Source organism: Dermacentor variabilis, chromosome 7 (assembly GCF_050947875.1).
Source record: "Dermacentor variabilis isolate Ectoservices chromosome 7, ASM5094787v1, whole genome shotgun sequence".
NCBI classification, from domain to species: domain Eukaryota; kingdom Metazoa; phylum Arthropoda; class Arachnida; order Ixodida; family Ixodidae; genus Dermacentor; species Dermacentor variabilis.
Genome location: NC_134574.1, coordinates 27,632,628 through 27,653,376, shown reverse-complemented (window position 1 = coordinate 27,653,376; position 20,749 = coordinate 27,632,628). Strand labels below are relative to the sequence as shown.

Here is a 20,749-nt window from a genome sequence, read left to right as displayed (position 1 = left end):
AGTCATATTGCTCTACATAAAAAACAAGTTTTCACGACAACCTATGACATGATCTTGGCTTGTAGCGCGAAGTGAACACGGACACAGAAAGGAGCAGACAGGACGAGCGCTCGTCCTGTCTGCTCCTTTCTGTGTCTGTGTTCACTTCGCGCTACAAGCCAAGATCATGTTACCGTACCAACCCACCCAACTGTCTATCCTTTTGCACGACAACCTATAGACGGGCTGGCATCTCCTTCAGTGAATGTGGCTCAAGCAGAAATCAGTATTGTTTGCATATCAACTTGCATTGTGTCAGTATTTAGGTGTGAGTGCATTGACTTCCCTATTTCATTATTAGAAAGAAAACGCTGCGAAGTAAATGTAGAGTACAGAATTTGCAGTCTGTTAGAGTGCAATGCTTAGGCGCCCTTTCCTCCGGCAAGCGTCGGCGTAACCGAGCGAACGACCACATTGAAGTATTCAAGAGCGACCGTGGAGCGCCACAGGGGATGAAAGACGCGAGGAGGAAAGCCAAGAAGGAGCGTATGAAGAAAACATGAGAACAAAAGCGTAGTGCGGCATCTGTCTGCGGTGGCTCCTGTAAATTGCGCTCACGCATCACCCAAGAGCTGCGTCTTCCGATCTACATATTAGCGAGGCAGTAGCGCCCCACTTGGCTCCGTTTGCAAGTGTCGTATAAGATATTGTCCAGGCCAGCCAGTGTATTGCGAAATGAAAACATTTATAGCCTTGCACTCAAATTTGACATGAGGAAGTATCGTGATCGTCGGTTATCTTTTTTAGTAATAAAACGACAACTTTAAATTTGCAGAGCTCTTTGTGAAAAAATGATCAACGTATAGCCAAAATCTAGGAACACCTAGGAAATTTTTTAGCCATGTTAGGAGGAACCTCGCTTCGGATGTTGAGAAAACTAGGGCAGCACCTACCGATTAGCACGCTAGCGCCTCACGGATCTATTTAGAAAATTATTGCCACTCATTTGGTAGCACCGTGTGTTAACTTATGTACGTAGAGGGATACTCACACGGGGCCAAATTCTGTCTTCGTCCTGCGAAAAAAAAGCAGAGAAGGATTAGTTCAGCATGACCAATAATTTTTGTCTACTTCATGAAAAGACACCATGCACTTGTTTACTTTCACTTGCCACATCTCCCTGTATTTTACCTATGTAGATTTACCCTGCGCGAAGGGCTCATGCGACGCCTAAAGGCAGCAATGAGAACGGCTCTAACTGTGCTCACGTATGCGACAAAACCGCTTAGCCTTAGCAACGTAATTTTCCCTACGAGCTAAAAAGTCCTACGAGGCGCAACAACTTTCCAAGTGAACTCAATCATGTGAAGTTACCATGGGTAGGGGCTGAAGATGTTGGCTAGGCTGGGTATGTTTACCAAGAAGTTTACAGTGCGAAAAAGTGTTTTCCTTCATTCCTGCCAACAATCGTTATTCTAAGTGTCTTTTGACGTATCTCGTTTACATGAAACGGCTACATGCATTCTCGACAACCCCATTGTAATCGGTCTGACTGTGCACTATAATAAAAGAAGGTAGGCTTCTTCAGTATGGGTGCCATAACTAAGAGAGTTTTGTTACCAAGCACAATATATCATTGAGCGATGTGCGTTCTGCTGAGATTCTTGATAACATATGAAAATGTGCACGCTGATGTGTTCCTAAATAGTGTATTGAGCATGAATCTTTTGGTTCATTTTCACAACTCTCGCTGAAACCTGAGTAAAGCAGCCTAATGTGAAATACACCAAATTAGTGTGTGGTCACGCGTTCCTAGAGCCGTGCCAACACCATTTGTGTTTGCCAGGCATAAACAGCTCCGCGCAGGTCGATACCCCACTATGGGTCTTATCGATAACGTGTCCTATTGTTTTCTGTGTTTTATTGAGATAGCTATAATATGGACACTCTGGCCCATTTTTGCCTTCGGTGTCGGCGTGATCGGGATATTCCTTAGAAAGTCCACGGGCGATAACATCATCGCCACGCGCCGTAAGCTGCACGTGTGAGTGAAACAGCGCAGAGGCAGTAGACGATAGCGGCTCAGTGTGGCTCGCAAAAGGCCGTGGCCGGATGATACGGAGAGAGGGAGGGGGGCGACGTTGTTCTCCGGCAGCAAATGAGTATTTGGTGATCGGGCGCAAGGGCAACCGACAATCTTGGCTCAATGTCGCGCGCTCAAGGGAGGGAGGAAAGCGGGGAGGAACTGCGCCGTGTTCCATCGCACGCACGGAACTTGTAGCGCGGGGCAGAGGAGATAGGGGGAGGGGGACTCCGTTCTTTGGCAGAAACGCGCGGGTTCTTTCTTGAAAGCGGTCTGCTTCAGGGGAAGAGATTAAGTGGGCCAACAGCTCGTAGCTCCGCGTGTGCTGTGTTCTAACAATTAAGTTTGCGCTGAAGCGATCGACCGCATGAAGGTCACCTTGCTCGCTGCTGCTGTTGCGCTTCCTCACGCCAGCGTTTCAACAGCGAGTGTCCGCAGACATAGAGTGTGATGTGTTAATTTTTCCCTGTGCGCGTTGACACTATGGTTGTTAATTGAGTTAGTGCGCGAATGTTTCCAAGCCTATAAGGCCGATAAAACTAGTATCCTTATTTCCTACAGCTCCCAATTATATTCCGCCGCAATCGTTGCTTTGCCTTTCGGACGAAACTGTTACTTTTTGCTTACCACCCTGCTCGTCTTCTTTTACTCAGGAGCATAACGACAGGTATCTCACGCTTCGAAATTTCTGAAATATTAAGTTTCTGTAAGCTATCCCCAGCTCCGGAAGTTTTCATTGCAGTTTTCATTGCATCAAAGTTGTTAACACGGTCGCGAATCAAATTCATTCTTTTCCGTCCATATTGCCCTTACCGCGTAAGCATTCTGTGGTGTAGTATATTTACTAATCTAAGGGAGCCATGAATTCATAAGGCACCAAGATTGAGAACAATTCCGCAAGCCCGCAAGTGTGAAGTACTGAGGCGACAACGCAACGGCCAAGACGCGCGAGATTACTTCCAAATTTCATTCTCTACAAACTCACGTCATGATTCAGTACACTACCACTGCCCTTATAAAGTAAATAGGTTGCTGAGGCAGCTTTATGGTGTCATAACATTATTACCTGTACTGTAAACTAAGGAGCAGTGGGGCTGTGGAGTTGAGAGAGAGAGCGACGATGACGGAGATAAACCCTGTTTCGGTGGTCGATCGGCTGTACTACCTCTCACTGCTCTATCGTTCTAGTCGCGAACGCCTACTGTCCAAAGTGCTTCACGACATTTGGTGGAGGTGCGGGCTAACTAGTGGAGGTGCGAGGTTGTACCGTCGGAACTACCTCCAGAATGGCCGCAACTCGTTCCTTGTCATCCCTCGGCATCTGCGTTCGGATATTTGTGCAGCGTTCCGCGACAACCCCCAGTGCGCGTATGCAGGTGTCCTAAAGGCATACGCGCGTCTACGCCTTCGTTACTACTGGCAGCTCATGTATTGATTCATCCCTCATTATTTCCGCTCCTGCCTCGTTTGCCAACGCCGCACAGATCCCCCTCGTAGTGCAACCGCCCCATTGCTGCCATTTGCTTGCCCAGCACGTGCTTTTGATCGAGTAGGCATTGACATTTATGGACCTCTGGCAACCACATCCGACGGTAATCGCTGGGTAATCGGGGCCATCGACCATCTTACGTGCTATGCGGAAACTTCCCCTTTGTATAGCGGTTCTACACGTGACGTCGCCTGGTTTCTCCTGCGCCCACATCATCCTTCGCCACGGAGCTCCCAGGGAATTACTTAGTGACAGAGGCTGCGTCTTCCTCTCCGACGTCATCGAGGCTCTCCTCAAAGAATGCTGCATCATTCATCGCACCCCTACTGCATGCCATCTGCACACAAATTGCGCTACCGAGCACTTTAATCGCACTCTTGGTGACATGCTGGCCATGTACGCTGCACCGAACCAAAGCAAATGGGACCATGTTTTACCATTTCTGTCCTACGCTTATAATAGCGCCACGCCGACTACCACGGGATTTTAGCCCTTCTTTCTCCTGTACGGACGCGAACCTATTTCCACAATGGATACTATCCTTCCATACCGCCCTGACACCACGGAAACCACTACCTTATCCGAAGCTGTTGCACACGCAAAAGAGCGTCGCAAACTATCCCGTATATTTACGGCAGAAGACCAGCAACGCTAGGAGCACCATCGAGAAACTTCCCATGCCCCTGTATCCTATGCTCATGGCTCGCTGGTGTGGATTTGTTCCAGCCGCTACCCCTGGACTGTCACCGAAACTCGCGTCGAAGTACCAGGGCCAATTCCGCGTGATCAACCAAACGTCTCCAGTCAACTAGATCGTGGAACCCCTCGAGCTACCTTTGGGTCATCGCCGTCGAAGACGTGAAATTGCGCATGTCCAGCGTCTCAAGCCGTACTATGATCCGCCTGTTTTATCCTACCCGTAGGTCGCCGAGAAGGCTTCCGTTTGCGCGAGTGAGATAACCTTACTGTAAACTAAGGAGATATGGGGCTGTGGCTTTGAGACAGAGAACGGCGACGAGAGAGATAAACCTTGTTTCGGTGCTCGATCGGCTGTACTACCTCTCACTGCTCTATCATTCTAGTGGCGAACGCCTACTGCCCAAAATGCTTCATGACATACCTTTCATTTTCTTTTGTTTTTATGCATTGTCATACTGTTCATTACAACGCCATATTGCCATTCAGTGGTTATTAGTTTCTTTGGTCATTACCCTGATCTGTTAGTCTCTAGTTGAAGATGTTTCTTGAGATGCTCACCGAAAAAACAGTAGCGCCACCTAGCGGCCGCGGCCACTCGGACAGATCTCAAACGGTAGCTGGAAAAGTGCTTTGTTCTTCATTTTTCACGTAACAAAAATGTGTTTTCTCTTACATTCGAACTACAATCTGATGCTATCATGTCTGCAGAGTCTGTGTAAGTGGTACTTCAGAAATTTTCTGATGCATTTTACTTCGAGACATTCTATTAGTTAAGTAACGCACTTGCGCTAGGCGTAGGACCTACAAGAATGAGGATGTATGCTGCACATCTGCCGCGCAAGTGCGTGCGTGCGTGTAGCGTGGATACGATGCATTTGTTCTATATGTGGGAGCACTCGGCCCGCTCATTTCTCGCACAGCGTGTGCTGGGACCGGAGCTTGGCAAAGATACTTTGGAATTGTACCATGATGCGATACAAGGTATCCCGGCAACAAGTATTTGAGATAATGATAGAAGATACTACCGCAGTAGTTGTACCCGATACGCTACCTTCCATTTGTACATTAAGATGCCTCGATGCATTCGCAAATTTCTGATATATCTATATCATCTAGCTGTAAAAGCGCATGTACCACACTGTTTTCTTACATACCATGGACATGTCAGCAAATTAACGCAGTCACAATGGTATCACATCCAAGTGCGGAGCATTGGGAGGAACTGCTGTTCAGCGACTGCTTCGAAGATCAGCTACGTCTAGTGTAGCGTGCATGATGGACAGCGGAAGCCAGTGTAGCCCTGGACTGAGGGCAGCCGACCATTGGGATAGAGTACGGGCGAAGCAGCGGGTGAAGACTCCGGGGAAGACACAAGGAGGAAGACTTCCCTGAAGTATGCGCCCCAGCCGAAGAAGAACACAATTACTAGAGCTCAATAGAGGTTTCACTCACTCACTCGCCATCCGGCAACATAAAAAAATCGCGTGGGCCGATTATGGGGATATTGCAGAAAGGGTCAAAGCTACATACCCCTCTGGGCGCCTGAAACGATTCCTTGAACTATTCTTGCCACACGTAGGACCAAAAGAGGTCCTAAGCACACGGGTAAGAACAGATGTTTTAAAGAACAAGAATTGCCAAGCACCACTGCAGGAACCGTATACGATTGCAGTTGCGGCATTGAACATTCATTCACTAAATCTGCATGCGCAACATCTCAATCACGATGCAATCCTGAACCAGAACACTTCCTGTGGCTTTCGCAAACGTGGTGAGACTCGTTCACTCAGCTCAGCGGCTGTTATGGAGTCGTGTGGGATCGCTGGGCGGAGTCGCACGCTATAGGTGTTGCTATTTACATAAATAAGGACTTCAACTGCAAACCTTCGATCTTGGAATTAACAGAATGGTCATCGAGTGGGCCGGTATTTGTGCTATACAAACGAAAGAAGGAGTCGTAATCTCGACGGTGTACATCTCGCCCGCTACTTCCATGTCCGAATCAAGAAGTTTATGATCATGTATTTTCAGTCGGTTAGACAGTATGATACCACAACTCTGATCACCAACGGAGACTTCAACGTGGATATTTCTAAGCCAGAGAACAAATAGTTCATCGAATACATTATGGAAGAGTTCGGCCGACAAGTTACTCTTACCGTATGAAACTTACCAGGTTTCACCACGTTTCACCATGATACTTACCACGTTTTTGATTTGATTTTAGCCAAGAACCTCTATATGGTGGCAGTCGAGCCACTGAGTGTATATCACACTGATCATAAAGGAACCATGGCTACCCTGACAAAACAAAGAGTCTCAATCGAACATCAACGATTGTCTTTAGTAAATCATCCATACAAATAGATTTACTCCCATTATCAGACACTTCGTACAAATGACCATTCTACTCTGGGACGATGGAATGACAGTGGAAGCTGACGATAGTCAAAGCTCTCAGACGAAAAGCAAACTCCTTTCGCTGCCATTCCATCTTCACAGAGTGGAGTGTGTGTCATTGTTTCCTATATGTTGTAATTATATGGTTAAACAGTTTTCAAATGGCTTGCGTATGCCTTCTTGTAGATGTAAATGTTCCTGTATTCAATATAATGTGCATATACGTTAGCTTAATAAGGTACTAAAAACTGCAGCACCTTGATCGTCCAATACCTGCTCACACTACTAACAGATGTTTTAAAATGGCTACAGAGCGCTGATCAAAACGTTCTATTTTTAAGTTTCCTGGTGAATCCGATAGTCTTCGCGACGACAAGACCTTCTAAAACATGCGACAAAGTTGCCTCAAGATAGTTACAAGACCTTATAAAGCTTTCTCAGAACTTCTAGAAGGCGTGTTGTAGCAGTTACAACGTGATTGCCAGGACATTTAGCTAACATTGTGAATGTGTCTTCTACGCGTCTATAGGACGTATGCCCGTTGAGTGGAAGTGTCTTTATTATGAAGGAGTGATGTCTTTCACGTAGGCGAAGCACTCAGGAGGAGCACCATAACCTAAGGCAGTTTTGTGTTCTCCTAACATAAATGAGTATTGATAGCGCCGCGATTGTAAAAACAACTTGAGAATACAAAGAAAATTGTTTAAACTATTATTTTTTTCAGAGAAACAGTGACACAAAACACTGCTCAGAATCCTCTAGAACACATAGATGGCCAACAGCAGTGTAGGAGAGATTGCAACGGAAGTATAGTACTAGAAATTATTCTATAAAATGAATGAGAGGCAGTGCTTATTACGTTACTACCAGATGGAGTGAGCTTGTAAGCGAAGGGCGCTGCCGCTAATATTTTCGGCGAAATGAATAATTTTACACATGTACCTGCAGTAACTGGCTGATTGTAAAGAAGTTGTTCAGATAACAACAATTATCATTCAAACTGCTTGCACATTTGTGAGAATGCTGATAATATCTTTACTCACGTATAAAACCCCCAATAATACAAAGTACGTTTGTATTCTCCTTTGGCTGCATCGAAACTCAAGAATTGCGACTTCATGCACATGCTGTTGCTTGTGCTCCATCCACTTGGCGGGGCACGGAACAGGTAAACATCTTCTTCCGACTTCAGCACCTATGAAATGTTATAGAATATATAGCATCAATTTTCAGACTATTTGTACTATAAATGTATTACAACATATGTATGCATAAGAAAGAAGAAAAATTCAATATATTGTAGGCATTACATTGAAATGCAACAGTCGGCACTCTTTTATAAACTATCTTACACGATTTTTATGGTGTAGCTTAGTATTGAAAAGCAGAAAAAAAATCGGAAGTGTTCCTCATGACATTTGTTGTAACGCGGGACGTGGAAGGCACGGCGTGGTCAATTGCTCTTGCTGGCTTACAGATGGTGCCGTTTATCCAGTTAGAGGCGCAAGTTGCACAACCCATCACCTGTGGCGCTTCTCACTGAGTAAAGCCCCTACTGATGAAGAGCAAAGCGTATTCCAGACGTACCCTCTTCCTATTACATCAGCACAGGATATCACTTGACAAAACACTTACTTCAGAAAGTATCTCAGGATGGCTATCTACAGTAACGAGATAAGCACTCAATATCGCTCGACACACGCTTATTTAGCAACAATAGCTAGCATTCTGGCAGTTCGTTGCTTCGGCTACGTGTGACACATATTGTCTCTATCAATGACTCACTTTGCTTTGATTTTCACAAGCCAAGGTTGGTGATGAGCATGACGGTAATGACAACTGCATGACAACGACTAGCTGACGATAATTCAATGACGACTAAAGGACGATATCAATGGAATGAGGAAAGCGCTAGGACGAAGATAGCACACAATGTTGAGATGGCGATTAAGTGATGATGGCATGGAGAGAATGCGAGGACGACTATGGCATGGCGACGACTGCATCACGAAGACTGTGCGACACTAGAGGCATGATGGCGACACTATGACGACACCTGGTTGGTGAAGCTCGAATCACGATGGCAGAACAAACACGACGGCACGGCGGCTAACGTATGAAAACGTGTACATGATTATTCTGGCCTGGCAACGCCTACATGATCGCGATTCACTGGCGGCAGCACCAATTGGAAGGAATAGCGAATAATGATGTTGAATAATAATGATGAATAATGATGACAAGGACGACATGATTATGACGGTATTAGAGCGAATGCTGGACGGCGTTGGCCTGACAACGTGTTACAACGCCTGACAGCAATATCACTGCACGGTGTGAGAATAAATACACGGCGACCAGCGTATGACAATGACCCTTGTAACGTCGATGGCATGAGAACAGTATGAAATAATAAATTGAAGACGAGACTATGATAACGTTAGCGTCAGAAAGACTGTGCGACGGTGGCAGAAATAGAATGACATGGCGTGATTACGGTGACAAAACTAGAATGATGATGGTGAACTCACAATGAAGATATCACGCCGAAAGCATGACAACGAATGCATAACAACTGTACGACGGAGATGTCATGATGACGGCGAGCATGACAGTAGTCTGATGAAGAAGCAATGTTGGCGTTGTAGTGACAACGACAGCATCATGATCACGACCTCATGGTCACCGAAGCTATTGGAAAACTTTAGAGACTGGGTCGGCGGGAAAGGTACAACGACAGAGGCATGATCAGAGCCGGTTGATGATGGAGTGACACATGAATTCTCTACAATGGCATCGCAACGACGGTATGAGAAGGGATGCAGACTGTTACAAGACGATGATTGAGTGCTGATGAAGACGTCATAAAGATTGGATGACGAAGCTGGAATGTCAATTATGCAATGTACACGGCAGCAATATGACCAGCAGTACATACGTATAGGCCCGAGCTAGTAGGGCAGTTTGGGGAAGTGATTCGGCATAAAGACTGCACAGACAGACAGACAGACAGACAGACACAGACAGACAGACACAGACAGACAGACACAGACAGACAGACAGACAGACAGACAGACAGACAGACAGACAGACAGACAGACAGACAGACAGACAGACAGATAGATAGATAGATAGATAGATAGATAGATAGATAGATAGATAGATAGATAGATAGATAGATAGATAGATAGATAGATAGATAGATAGATAGATAGATAGATAGATAGATAGATAGATAGATAGATAGATAGATACGCTCAGATACGTTGTTGCCACGGATCTGCCGCGGCGAGCTCCATCAGCTGATGCTCCAAGGAACCCGACGACGCGCGTCTCCCGTGCCTGTACCCAGAGGAATGAAAAACCCACTGGTATTTAGAGCTGTATAGATTCACTGTAAGAATACAGAGGGAAAGAAAGTTACTTCCGTCCCTAACTACGCTCTCTTGGCAACCCTCCTTACTTCGCACGTACACATACGCGGTGTTTTTAACGTTGAATCTGCTTTAAAAATCACTCGTCTTGTATATTACAATTGCACTTCTTCAGCTAGAAAACTTTCGATGCGAACGTTTTTTGTACGATAAATAGAATGAATATTTAATGATAATCGAAAAAAACTACAAACAGTAATGGAGCGAGCACGCTCCTTTACACACACAAACGCTTATCGGCAATGACGGGGAGCCGCTTATCAACGCTCGCTCCGTGCGCGCGTGAAGTCAATCGTTTATCCCGTCATAAAGCAAGCTTTCAATGCCAAGTCAGGGCAACTTGCATAGTAGCAGATAGTGCGATACAACTTCAAACACATTTCTGAAGTCCAGGCAAATCGCATCAGGAGAATCAATTGGCGCATCTATGATGCAGAACGTCACAATCAGTGTTCGCCAAGTCTTCACGGATTTCTAAATTTTTTTCACATAGGTGGGAAAAAGAGTGTATGGTTTCTTTTGACGTCGTATATTTCAGAATCAGTTCTTGTCCATAGTGTGTGTTAAGACGGCTCAATGTCACAAAGCGATCCTCATTTTGCTGATGTCTTCCGCAGGTACGCCCACTGAACCTTTAGAGTGCTTGTGTACAGCACTGAGATAGATTAACAGGACTTGTAGTCGGCATTGGTGAAGAATCTCCGCACCACCGGCCACAGATGCTTGATGGTCGAGAAACACCTGTTCCTTCACTCCGGCCTCACAGGAAGAATATACAGGTGTCTCCACAATGCCCGGGAAGCTGTTCCACCAGTGTTGATAGTTTCTGTATCCCCCGCGAGGGGCGATATGGAAAGGGCGCATCATCTTTTTGGCTAGAAAGCATTGAACTATATGTCTGGATCACCGTTAGCATGTACAAAAATGGCCAGAAGTTAGACTAAATAAAACTAAATAAAGCTCAAACAACCACAGCAATACATGATACTCATCTTTCGTTTCTTTTTCGCTTTAGTGGTTAGTGGGAAGCCAGAAATAAAAAAAAATTGGAGCACGCTAATACTTTGCCTTTAAGAGGAAGCTTTAGCTCGGGTGCTCCTATCTAAATACATGTAAAAGGAGAATTCGTTTTTCTCGGCAACCACTGCACCAAATTTGACGAGGTTTGTTGCCTTTCAAAGGCAAACCTAAAATCTAGTGACTGTTGGTTTCGAATTGTTTAGTTAGGTCGTCAATTTTTATCATTAATTGGCAAAAATAGAAAATTTTCAAAAAATTTAACTATCAGGTTTACAACTCTGTAACTCAACCACTAAAAATGATAATACTTTTCTGTGAATTGCATCTAATAGTACATCTAAAGCGGACAAAATTGATATGTTACACATGAATATCAAAAAATTTAATCAAAGGAAAATACAACCTTTGCAAGACCGTTGTAACCAACATAACAAATTCACGTAAGATGTAAAATGACATATTGAATTTGTCCGCTTTGAATGATCTAATGGATGCCGTTTACAGAACCGCGATATCCATTTTTGATGCAGAGCTATGAATTTCTAAACTTCGTGCTTCTATTTTCTTCGAACGGTCAAATATTTGAAAATTATTTTAAGAAAATTCAAGCAATCGAAATTTGGCTTCCAACAGTCACTAGAATTTAACTTTCTCTTTCAAATGCAACAAATTTCATCAAAATCTGTGCAGGGGTTATCTCATAAAAACGTTTTTGCGTTTTACATGTATTTGAATAGGCCGCGTCGGAGTTGGGCCCGAGCTAAAGCTTCCCCTTAAGAGTGGAAAGCGATAGCCATTTAAGACCCCTACTGCTATTCATGCTTCCCGGCAACTGCACCTTATGTAACCGTACACTTTACTGGGAAACGCTGGCGGCGAACGATATGCACGAAGGCGAGCTTTCTGGTAGAAACGTAGCCTTGTGCGTAGGTTGTTCTCCGGTGCTTATTTCGCGCTATTATTATTTCAGTCATAGAATACCTAACATAAACATATGCGGTGTGGGTTATTTCTTTCGTTAAATTTGTTTGTGGGCTGCCGGTCTCAAAATCCTGAGCAATAACTTTGTGAAGAAGGAAAGACCAGGTATGAGAAACTTTGGTGACAGAAGAGTGGTTGGATAGGTGTGGTTCGGAATATGGCTCGAAATTGTTTTTGCCGAAACGACGTGTGACCCTGAACGCTGCACGCGGGACGCCGGCGGCGACACCGGATTTTCTACGACACGAGGTCCTTAACACAACCGCCTTAATGATTTGTTAGGGTACTAGGCCACGATTTCATAGCTTTCCTATACGGCAATACTGTTGCAGGAGGGACGAAACACAAAGAGGGACTATGCGAGCCATTCGTGGTCACGCTTGCAATTTGGATCTTTTAAGAGCAATTTTCATTTTTATTGACATGGTAGTGGCGTAATTTTACCGCGGTAGCGCTAAGGGCCCCGTGTCATGAAAATGTTGTGTCTGCGTCCGTCACCGTAGTTGGCGTTGGCGTGCCGTGAGCGAAAATTGCCCTATATATTTTATACGGCTCTAAAGTTCTTCTATAACGAAAGCTGCTCATACTTCTCTTACATTGTTTACAAAGTTATTCCTTGTAATTTAGACAATGACAGCCTAAAAATATGGGTCCTGAATCAAAACACTGAGAGCACATACCTTTTATATGAAACCTTCTCAGACTAAAATATTTCAATTGCGAAACAATAAGAGAAGATCGGCCCACGCAAGATACCGCGTCTGCCCGAGAAAGCTCGCTTTCGTCCATAAAGTTCGGCGCCAGCATTTCACGAAAAACTTTACGGTTACGTTAACTGCAGTTGCGGGGAAGCTAGAGAATCAGTCAGGGATTTTTTAATGTGATCGAGTTCTTCTCTTCAAGGCGAACCTAATGCGTCCTCCATATTTTCACTGACAAACTTGTTGCGACGTTGAAGAGTGAGATCACAAGCAGACCCCCGCCAGGTATATACTGAAATAATAAATTCTATTGATTATTCAATATTTATACACTGCAGGAACAGAAGTGCAAATACATCAGGCTTTAAGTCTTGAACACAAGGTGAATTACCACCGCTTGCCAAGCGCAAGAATGTGAGCGGTTTCATTTTTGCTAAGCACGCACATAACTACACATTGCTGCTCACGACGCACGGTACTCTTAATATTGATTAATCAAACCTGCAGTAGCTTGTAAGTTGCTCTATTCGAATCTTTCATTTATTGTAATCTGTCATTTATTGTATAATCACATCGAGTATAGTCCATGCAATGGGGTCAAACGTAGAGCGATTTGCTACATTAATACCATAACTTGCTTTCAACGCGAAAGGTCGAAGACGTAGACGAGTTGCACAGGGCAAGATCTGTCCATCTGTACGTTTTCGTTCTGTCGCGTGGGAGCAAATTTACATTATTCACCTGATCTGTTCAGTGGTAACACGCCACCCAGATATACGTACGTACACGACTGTAGACATTTCCCAACAGAAAATACATTGCTACGGTTAAGGTTGAACATTGTTTATTCCCAGGACGAAGCTGATGGTAAGGAAAAAATGGCACCTATAGGTTATGCCAGCTAACGTCTTCCTCTTCTCCTCGCCCGGCTCATCATGATCATCATGATCATCATCATCAGCCTGGCTGCGCCAACTGCAGGGCAAAGGGCTTTCCCATACTTCTCCAGCTAAGCTGGTTATGTGCTAATTGTGGCCATGTTGCCCCTGCAAACTTCTTTATTTCACCCGCCCACCTAACGTTCTGCCGCCTCCTGCTACGCTTCCCTTCTCTTGGAATCCAGTCCGTAACCCTTAATCACCATTGTTTATCTTCCCTTCTCATTACAAGTCCTGCTCACGCCCATTTCTATTTCTTGATTTCAACAAGATGTCATAACCTCGCGTTTGTTCCCTCACCCAATCTGCTCTCTTCTTATCCCCCCTTAATGTTAAAGCCATCATTTTTATATCCATAGCTCGTTGCGTGGTCCTCAATTCAAGTAGAACCATTTTCCTAACCCTCCAGGTTTCTGCCCCGTAGGTGAGTACTGGTAAGACAGAGCTGTTATAAACTTTTCTGTTGAGGGATAAGGACAACCTGCTGTTCATGATCTGGGGATGCCTGCCAAACGCACCTCCGCCCATTCTTGTTCTTCTGATTATTTCAGTCTCATGATCCGGATCTGCGGTCACTACCTGCCCTAAGTAGATATATTCCTTTACGACTTCCAGTGTCTTTCTACCTATCGCAAACTGCTGCTCTCTTCCCGTGACTGTTAAACATTACTTTAGTTTTCTGCAGGTTAATTTTTAAACTCACCCTTTTGCTTTGCTTGCTCAGGTCAGTGAGCATGCATTACAATTGGTCCCCTGAGTTACTAAGCAAGGCAATATCATCACCAAATCACAATTTAGTAAGGTATTCTCCATTAACTCTTATCTTCGCCTGGCTCGTGCCATGGAAATTCTCGGTTGCCAGACGAAGCCCACTGGGCAACTACAAATCACTGGGAAAGTGTAGGGTGAAACAACTTAAAACGAGAACATGTGCCAAGTGGGCCCGGCTAGACCGACGACCAGCTAACGTCAAGCGTGCCACCACGTACGTCAAGTCGCTCAAGTGATCTACAATGACGTTTGGGCCCGCATGCCGGGGTAAAAACTTTTCGCACACACCACGTTTACGTTGTGGCCTCCACAACCACGCGAAGTCTATTTTAGTGTACGAGACGGGCTGATGTCGGCTGTCCTAGTGCTCTTTCGATTGGTGTTGCCGGGCCACAGTGTGAAGACGAAAAATACACCTGTTTCTTCTGCAAGAAAGCATCTTGGCGACAAAGGGCTCGTGTGAAGGTCGAATGGTAGTATATTCTCAATGCAGCTTAGTGGTGCAATTGCGCGAAGGAGGTAAAAGACTGTAATCACTCGTCTCATGCTTGGCAGTATTATAAGTACAGGTGATGAACAGAAGAATGTTATCCCAGTCTGTGTTATCGCAAGATACCTACATGACCAGCATTTTAGAACTCTATTAATACATTCTACTAGTCTGAGGGTGAAAAGGAATTTAATCGCGGAACTGTGAACTGCAGAGACAAAGCAGTTCTTCTACGGCGTCCACAACGAACTGGCGACTATGATTATTAATAACAATATGGGAGGACCTTGCCGAAGAATTATGAATCCAATCAAAAACATTGCAACGCACGCAGCTGTTGAACATGGTTGAAGATCTGCAACCGACATTAACATCTCGGTTGCACTGAAACGACATTTCTTCGAAATTGGGATCAAGCGGGCTTTTTCGACACAATCCAGATAAAGGCTGAGACACCTGTTATACTCGCACAATATTCTGCCAAAAAACACTACATCATCGAGGTAGCACAGATTTCCCATTTAAGTCGACGGAGGATAGTATCGATAAATGGTTCGAATGCTGCTAACGATTTACAAAGGCGACCGGCAAAACATGAAAATCATAGAGACCGTCTATCGTCACGAAGGCCATGTGCTCATTATGATTTTTGTGCATGGGTAACTGTCAATAGCCTTATCGCAAATGCAGTGGTGGAAAATAGGTAGGGGAATGTAGACATTCGATGATATCATCAGTTCTAGGAAGGGGGCACGCATCATTTTTGGTGACCTCATTCAGTTACCTTTAATCGACATAGAACCGTCAAGATCCATCCTTCTTCCTTACAAAAAGACTGGTGCTGCCCACGGATAAGATTAATTTTAAAGAACGCTCTTCTGCAGCATGTCTTTCACCTGTTCAGCCATAAGTGTCCTCTCTGTCGAAGACACGCGGCAAGGCTTTTGCTAAATAGGGTTTACAGATGCGGAGTCAAATATTTGGCGAGAACCAGAACACAAGAGTGAAGCCTGCTTGTCATCTTGTGTCAAATCGAACACCGAAAAACGTGCAAGCAAAACGTGTGTGACAGCGTGGCACTCTTGTAAAGGGAGCGACTTGTTGATCCTCCGTAGGATCTGCTCTTCAGATGAGCTTCGGTGGGGATAGCTAGTATGGGACTGCTCCTCCTCGCTTAGAACTGTAATGAAGCTGTAAGTTATTTCGTCAAATTAAGCGAGATTCATATCCCATGAAATGGACGGAAGAATATTTGAAAGCTCACAAAGTGTAGGCGCCATTGAATACTCTCACTAGAGAGCGTGGCACAGGCACATCTTTTTCGCGCAGCTCGACGTGAGTGGTTGAGTTTGAGCGTAAAATGATAAAACGTCGGTAGCTGCCACATTGACGGGTACACGTCACACCGACAAAGACGGCAGCAGCAAATCTTTGGAAACAACAAAATAGTTTTTCGCTGTTAAAGATGTGCCGGCAGGGGTGGAGAGAAGCGTGCTACTCGAAATAATGTTGTCTGTGTCACAGTTAACGGAAGCACCACAATCCTGAACAACGTCAGCTCCGAGAACCATATGAGTGCACCGCACTAGTACAAGACATTCTGTTTTAAAATCTTCTCCTCCCAATAGAACAATTTCAACAGAGAGAAAGAGAGCGAGAAAGAGATAAAAAGAGAGAAAAAGGATGGAGGAAAGGCAGGAAGGTTAACTACTGACTCCAGTTTGCTACCCTACACGTTGCATCATATCTGATGAACGCACATGTGCTATCTACATGCACGATTACCACGTGCATATATTTGCCCCTCACTGTTACTAACCCTTTCACCTTCGACTATATATAACGATGCAGAATAAAGGCGTGGTGATTTTGCTTCTTGACAGCCCAACTGTCCAGTCTGTTCGTTGCAAACGAGAACGAAAGCTGATGTGAGAAGTGGGATGCAAGGCTACCAGCTCAAGCGAATGGTACCTGGGATAGGTTAACTTGAGAAGCAACGACACGGAGCACCTGAGGCAAACTGAACCGCTACGCCTGACATCGGATGGCGGAAAGAAATGGAAGCGCTTTCGTCAGCAGTTCGAGTTTTTTCTGCAAGCGACAGTATGCAAAGCCAATCCAAGCTCGGAAGCGGTGAAGACGGCCCTGCTCCTCAGCTTCGTGGGGAAGGAAGCCTTGAAGGTTTTCAACAATCTTGTGTTCAGCGTAGAAGACAACAAGGAAGACTACAATACCATGATTGCCAAGTTCGAAGAATACTGCACGGAGCAACAGAATAAAATCTACGAGCGATGCGTTTTCCATTCTCGTAGTCAAGGTGAGGCGGAGCCTTTTAAGCAGTTTCAGCGCGAGTTGAAAAAACAAGCGCAGCACTGCAACTTTGGGACCATGGCAGACGATATGGTACGAGACCAAATTGTCTTTGGAACAAAGTCGCCAAGACTTCGAGAAAAGATGCTCAGGGACAAAAACCTGATTTTGGAAAAGGTTGTCATCCTATGCAAGGCGGCTGAAACGTCAACACGCCAAAACGAATTCTGGCAGAAAACAAAGGAAGAACTCCATAAGAACACTGTCACAGCCAGCAAGGGCACTCCTAGAGGGTCCAGGCACGACCTAAAATGCAACCGCTGCAACCGAAGGCATGCCGTGAGACGCTGCCCCCCTTACGGTAAAATGTGTTACTCGTGTAATAGGCTAAATTACTTCGCATGTTGTTGCAGCGAGAAAGAGCGCGTATACGAAATGCAGAATGAGAACGACGACTTCGAAGTACTGAATGTCGCCAGCAGCAGCGCAAGCAGAGAACGAGACTGGCATGTGAACGCATGCATTGACGGCAAGTACGTCACCTTTAAGGTAGATACAGGATCGCAGGCAAACGTGTTGCCACTTTCAATATTTAGCAAGTTCAAGATGACCAGTCTGATGCCCAGTTGCGCCGTTCTGATATCCTATGGGGGCAACATGATCAAGCATGTCGGAAAGTTTTCAGCGCCAGTCAAGATTGGCGACCGTGAGCCGTGCGGAAGTTTCTTTTTGTGGTAATGAAGGACCACAGCGCTATCTTAGGATTAGAAACCAGCGAGAAGCTGGGAATCGTACAGCGCGCTGTTGACTGCGTGAAGACGAGCAACCGCTAAGCAATTGTTAAGGAGTTCCCATGTCTTTTCCATGGAATATGAAGCGCCCTGCGTGAATACAAGAATGAGCTGCACAAGGATGCTGTGCCAGTCGTCCAGCGAGCTAGAAGAGTGCCCCTGTCCCTGCGAGAGCCTCTCCGTACTGAACTAGGCAGAATGAAAGCGGAAGCCATCATCCAGAAGGTCAGCGGCCCCACAGATCGGGTAAGCCCCCTTGTCATTGTACTAAAGACGGCAAATTGCGAGTCGGCATGAACCCAAGACGCATCAACAAAAACATCACTACCAAATGCCGCGCAGAGAGGATATTCAGGCAGACTTAGCAGGCGCGAAGTTTTTTTTTCGCGTCTCGACGCAAACGCGGGATTTCATCAAATCGCATTAGACGAACAATCATCGAAGATATGCACATTCACGACGCCCTTCGGTCGCTATCGTTTTCGTCGACTACCGTTCGGTATAGCTTCCTAGCGAAGTGTTTCAAAAAACCTTTAACGAGGTTTTTGATGACCTGCCAGATGTACGCGTGTACGTAGACGATGTGCTAATCTGGGGAGGGACCCGGGCCGAACACGATGACAGGCTGCGCAGAGCATTAGAAGCAGTTGAAGAGGCAGGCCTAACCTTCAATTCACCCAAGTGTCGCTTTGGCCTGCAATAAGTACTCTTCCTGGGTGGCATCATTAGCGACAAGGGCATTAGGCCAAATCCAGATCTCGTTGATGGTCTTTTCAAAATGCCAAAACCTCAGGACAAATTGCCGGAACAAATACTGCTGCGAGTCGTTAACTACTTCAGCAAGTACCTACCGTCACTCTCGCAGCGTACGTCTACTTTACGATCCCTCGTCAAACAAGGTGCCATCATTGATTGGACACCAACCCACGAAAAGGAATGGCAGGCGTAGGCTGCAACGTCAAGGGGACTGCTGGCAGCCGGTCGCCTACGCGTCAAGAGCTTTGACAGAATCGGAGCAAAGATATTCGCAGATTGAAAAAGAGGCGTTGGCTTTAGCTTTCGGTTGCGAAATGTTCAATCATTTTGTTTATGGCCGCCCCCTCATCCTAGAGAGTGACCACAGCCCACTGATAAACATATAAAAAAACGGCATAAGTGATATGTCACCCAGAGTGCAACGATTTTTCTTGAGATTGATGAAATATGACTACATGCTACCATTTATTCCTGGCAAACAAATGGCCCTTGCTGATATGCTTTCCCGATCACCTGTTCCAGCACTCAAGGCAGCTTCATACACGAGTGACATCGAGATCCATGCCGTCACGCTCGTATCAGCACTTGTAAGTGAAAATACAGCTAGAAATTTTGCACGGGAAACCGCTCTCGATACACATCTTGGCACTGTGTTAAGAAAGCTTGCGAAGGGAGAACCTGTCGATGGCCCCCTGAAACCAGTGGCCGCAGAGCTGTCCGTAGTCAACAGCATATTATTGAAAGGGACGAAAGTATTCACACCGACAAGCATGCGCGGCGACATATTGAAATGGATCCACGCAGGCCATCTGGGCCAGGTAAAATACAAAGCTAGAGCAAGGCAAACGGTCTACTGGCCGAACAAAAACTCGGACATTCAGTCCTTGATTGAAAAATGTCCAACCTTCAAGACATTTGCTTATAAGCAGCATTCGGAGCCTTCGCTCATGCAACCTACGCCAACGCAGCCATGGTACCGTATCAGCGTCGATCTTTTCCAGTACTCGGGAAGGGATTATTTGTTCCCATACGATTCGATGTCCAATTTCTCTGAGGAAGCACTACTGCTCTAGACAACAGCCAGTGCTGTTATCGATAGGCTGAGTGAAATTGTTTCAAGGTACGGCATCCCAGCCGCAGTTTGTACGGACAACGGCCCACAGTTTAGCAGCCAAGAGTTTATTATTTTTTTGCAAAGCGTTACGACTTCAACATGTGACATGTGACATTAATCCCGCAGTATCTTCAATCAAATGAGCTCGCAGAGAAAGGTGCACAGGTGGATAAACATATTCTGAAGAAAACAAAACCTGCAGGAGAGTGTTTTTGGCTGGGCTTGTTAAATTATAGGGCGAGTCCTGTTGAAGATGGCCGGTCTCCTGGGGAACTGCTGCAAGGAAGGCGGCTGCCCACACCATTGCTGGACTTCAATCCAATGTCGGCGACTCTCGTCAAGAAACACCGGCAGAGAAGTCGTCATAGGCGCACCTTACCAGGCCTCAGCAACAATGACGCGGTACGCTTGAATGGAACATCATGGGCCAGGAAACCCAAGGTGGTCGGATCGGCAGGCCCACGATCCTTCTGTGTGCGCACAGAGAACAATACTGTGCTCAGACGCAACCGCCGGCACCTTCTGGCGACGAAGGAATCATATGAGGTTGGCTTATCAGACGACGAAGACATGACCGACAACCAGACCCCATTTCAAAGTGTGGCGTCAACTAATCGCGTATGGCAGTATGTTTTAATGATTTTTTTTCAATCTGTCTTTACTGACACTTCTGCAGATGGTCTTTCTCCCCTCTCTCTAGAATCCCCGTACACATCACCAATGCCTAATATTCAGGTTTCGCATGAAGGCATTGTAGCTCTTTTGCTTAAAATTAACGATAAGAAATCTGTAG

The 20,749-nt window shown here is 45.5% G+C and overlaps 1 protein-coding gene across 5 annotated transcripts in view; it reads right to left on the bottom strand.

Annotated features, from left to right (window-relative positions):
- The window catches only part of LOC142587385 (uncharacterized), a 498,611-nt gene that overhangs the window by 411,459 nt on the left and 66,403 nt on the right, over nt 1-20,749 (bottom strand). For 3 of the 5 annotated variants that reach the window (XM_075698347.1, XM_075698344.1, XM_075698348.1), the window contains exons 2-3: nt 7,694-7,845; nt 1,031-1,054 (exon numbers count right to left, since the gene is read on the bottom strand). The exons of the other annotated variants lie outside the window; for them this stretch is intronic. In XM_075698347.1, the coding sequence (XP_075554462.1) occupies nt 1,031-1,054; nt 7,694-7,845 (176 nt within the window). The remainder of the gene's footprint in view (nt 1-1,030; nt 1,055-7,693; nt 7,846-20,749) is intronic. 5 annotated transcript variants of the gene reach the window in all.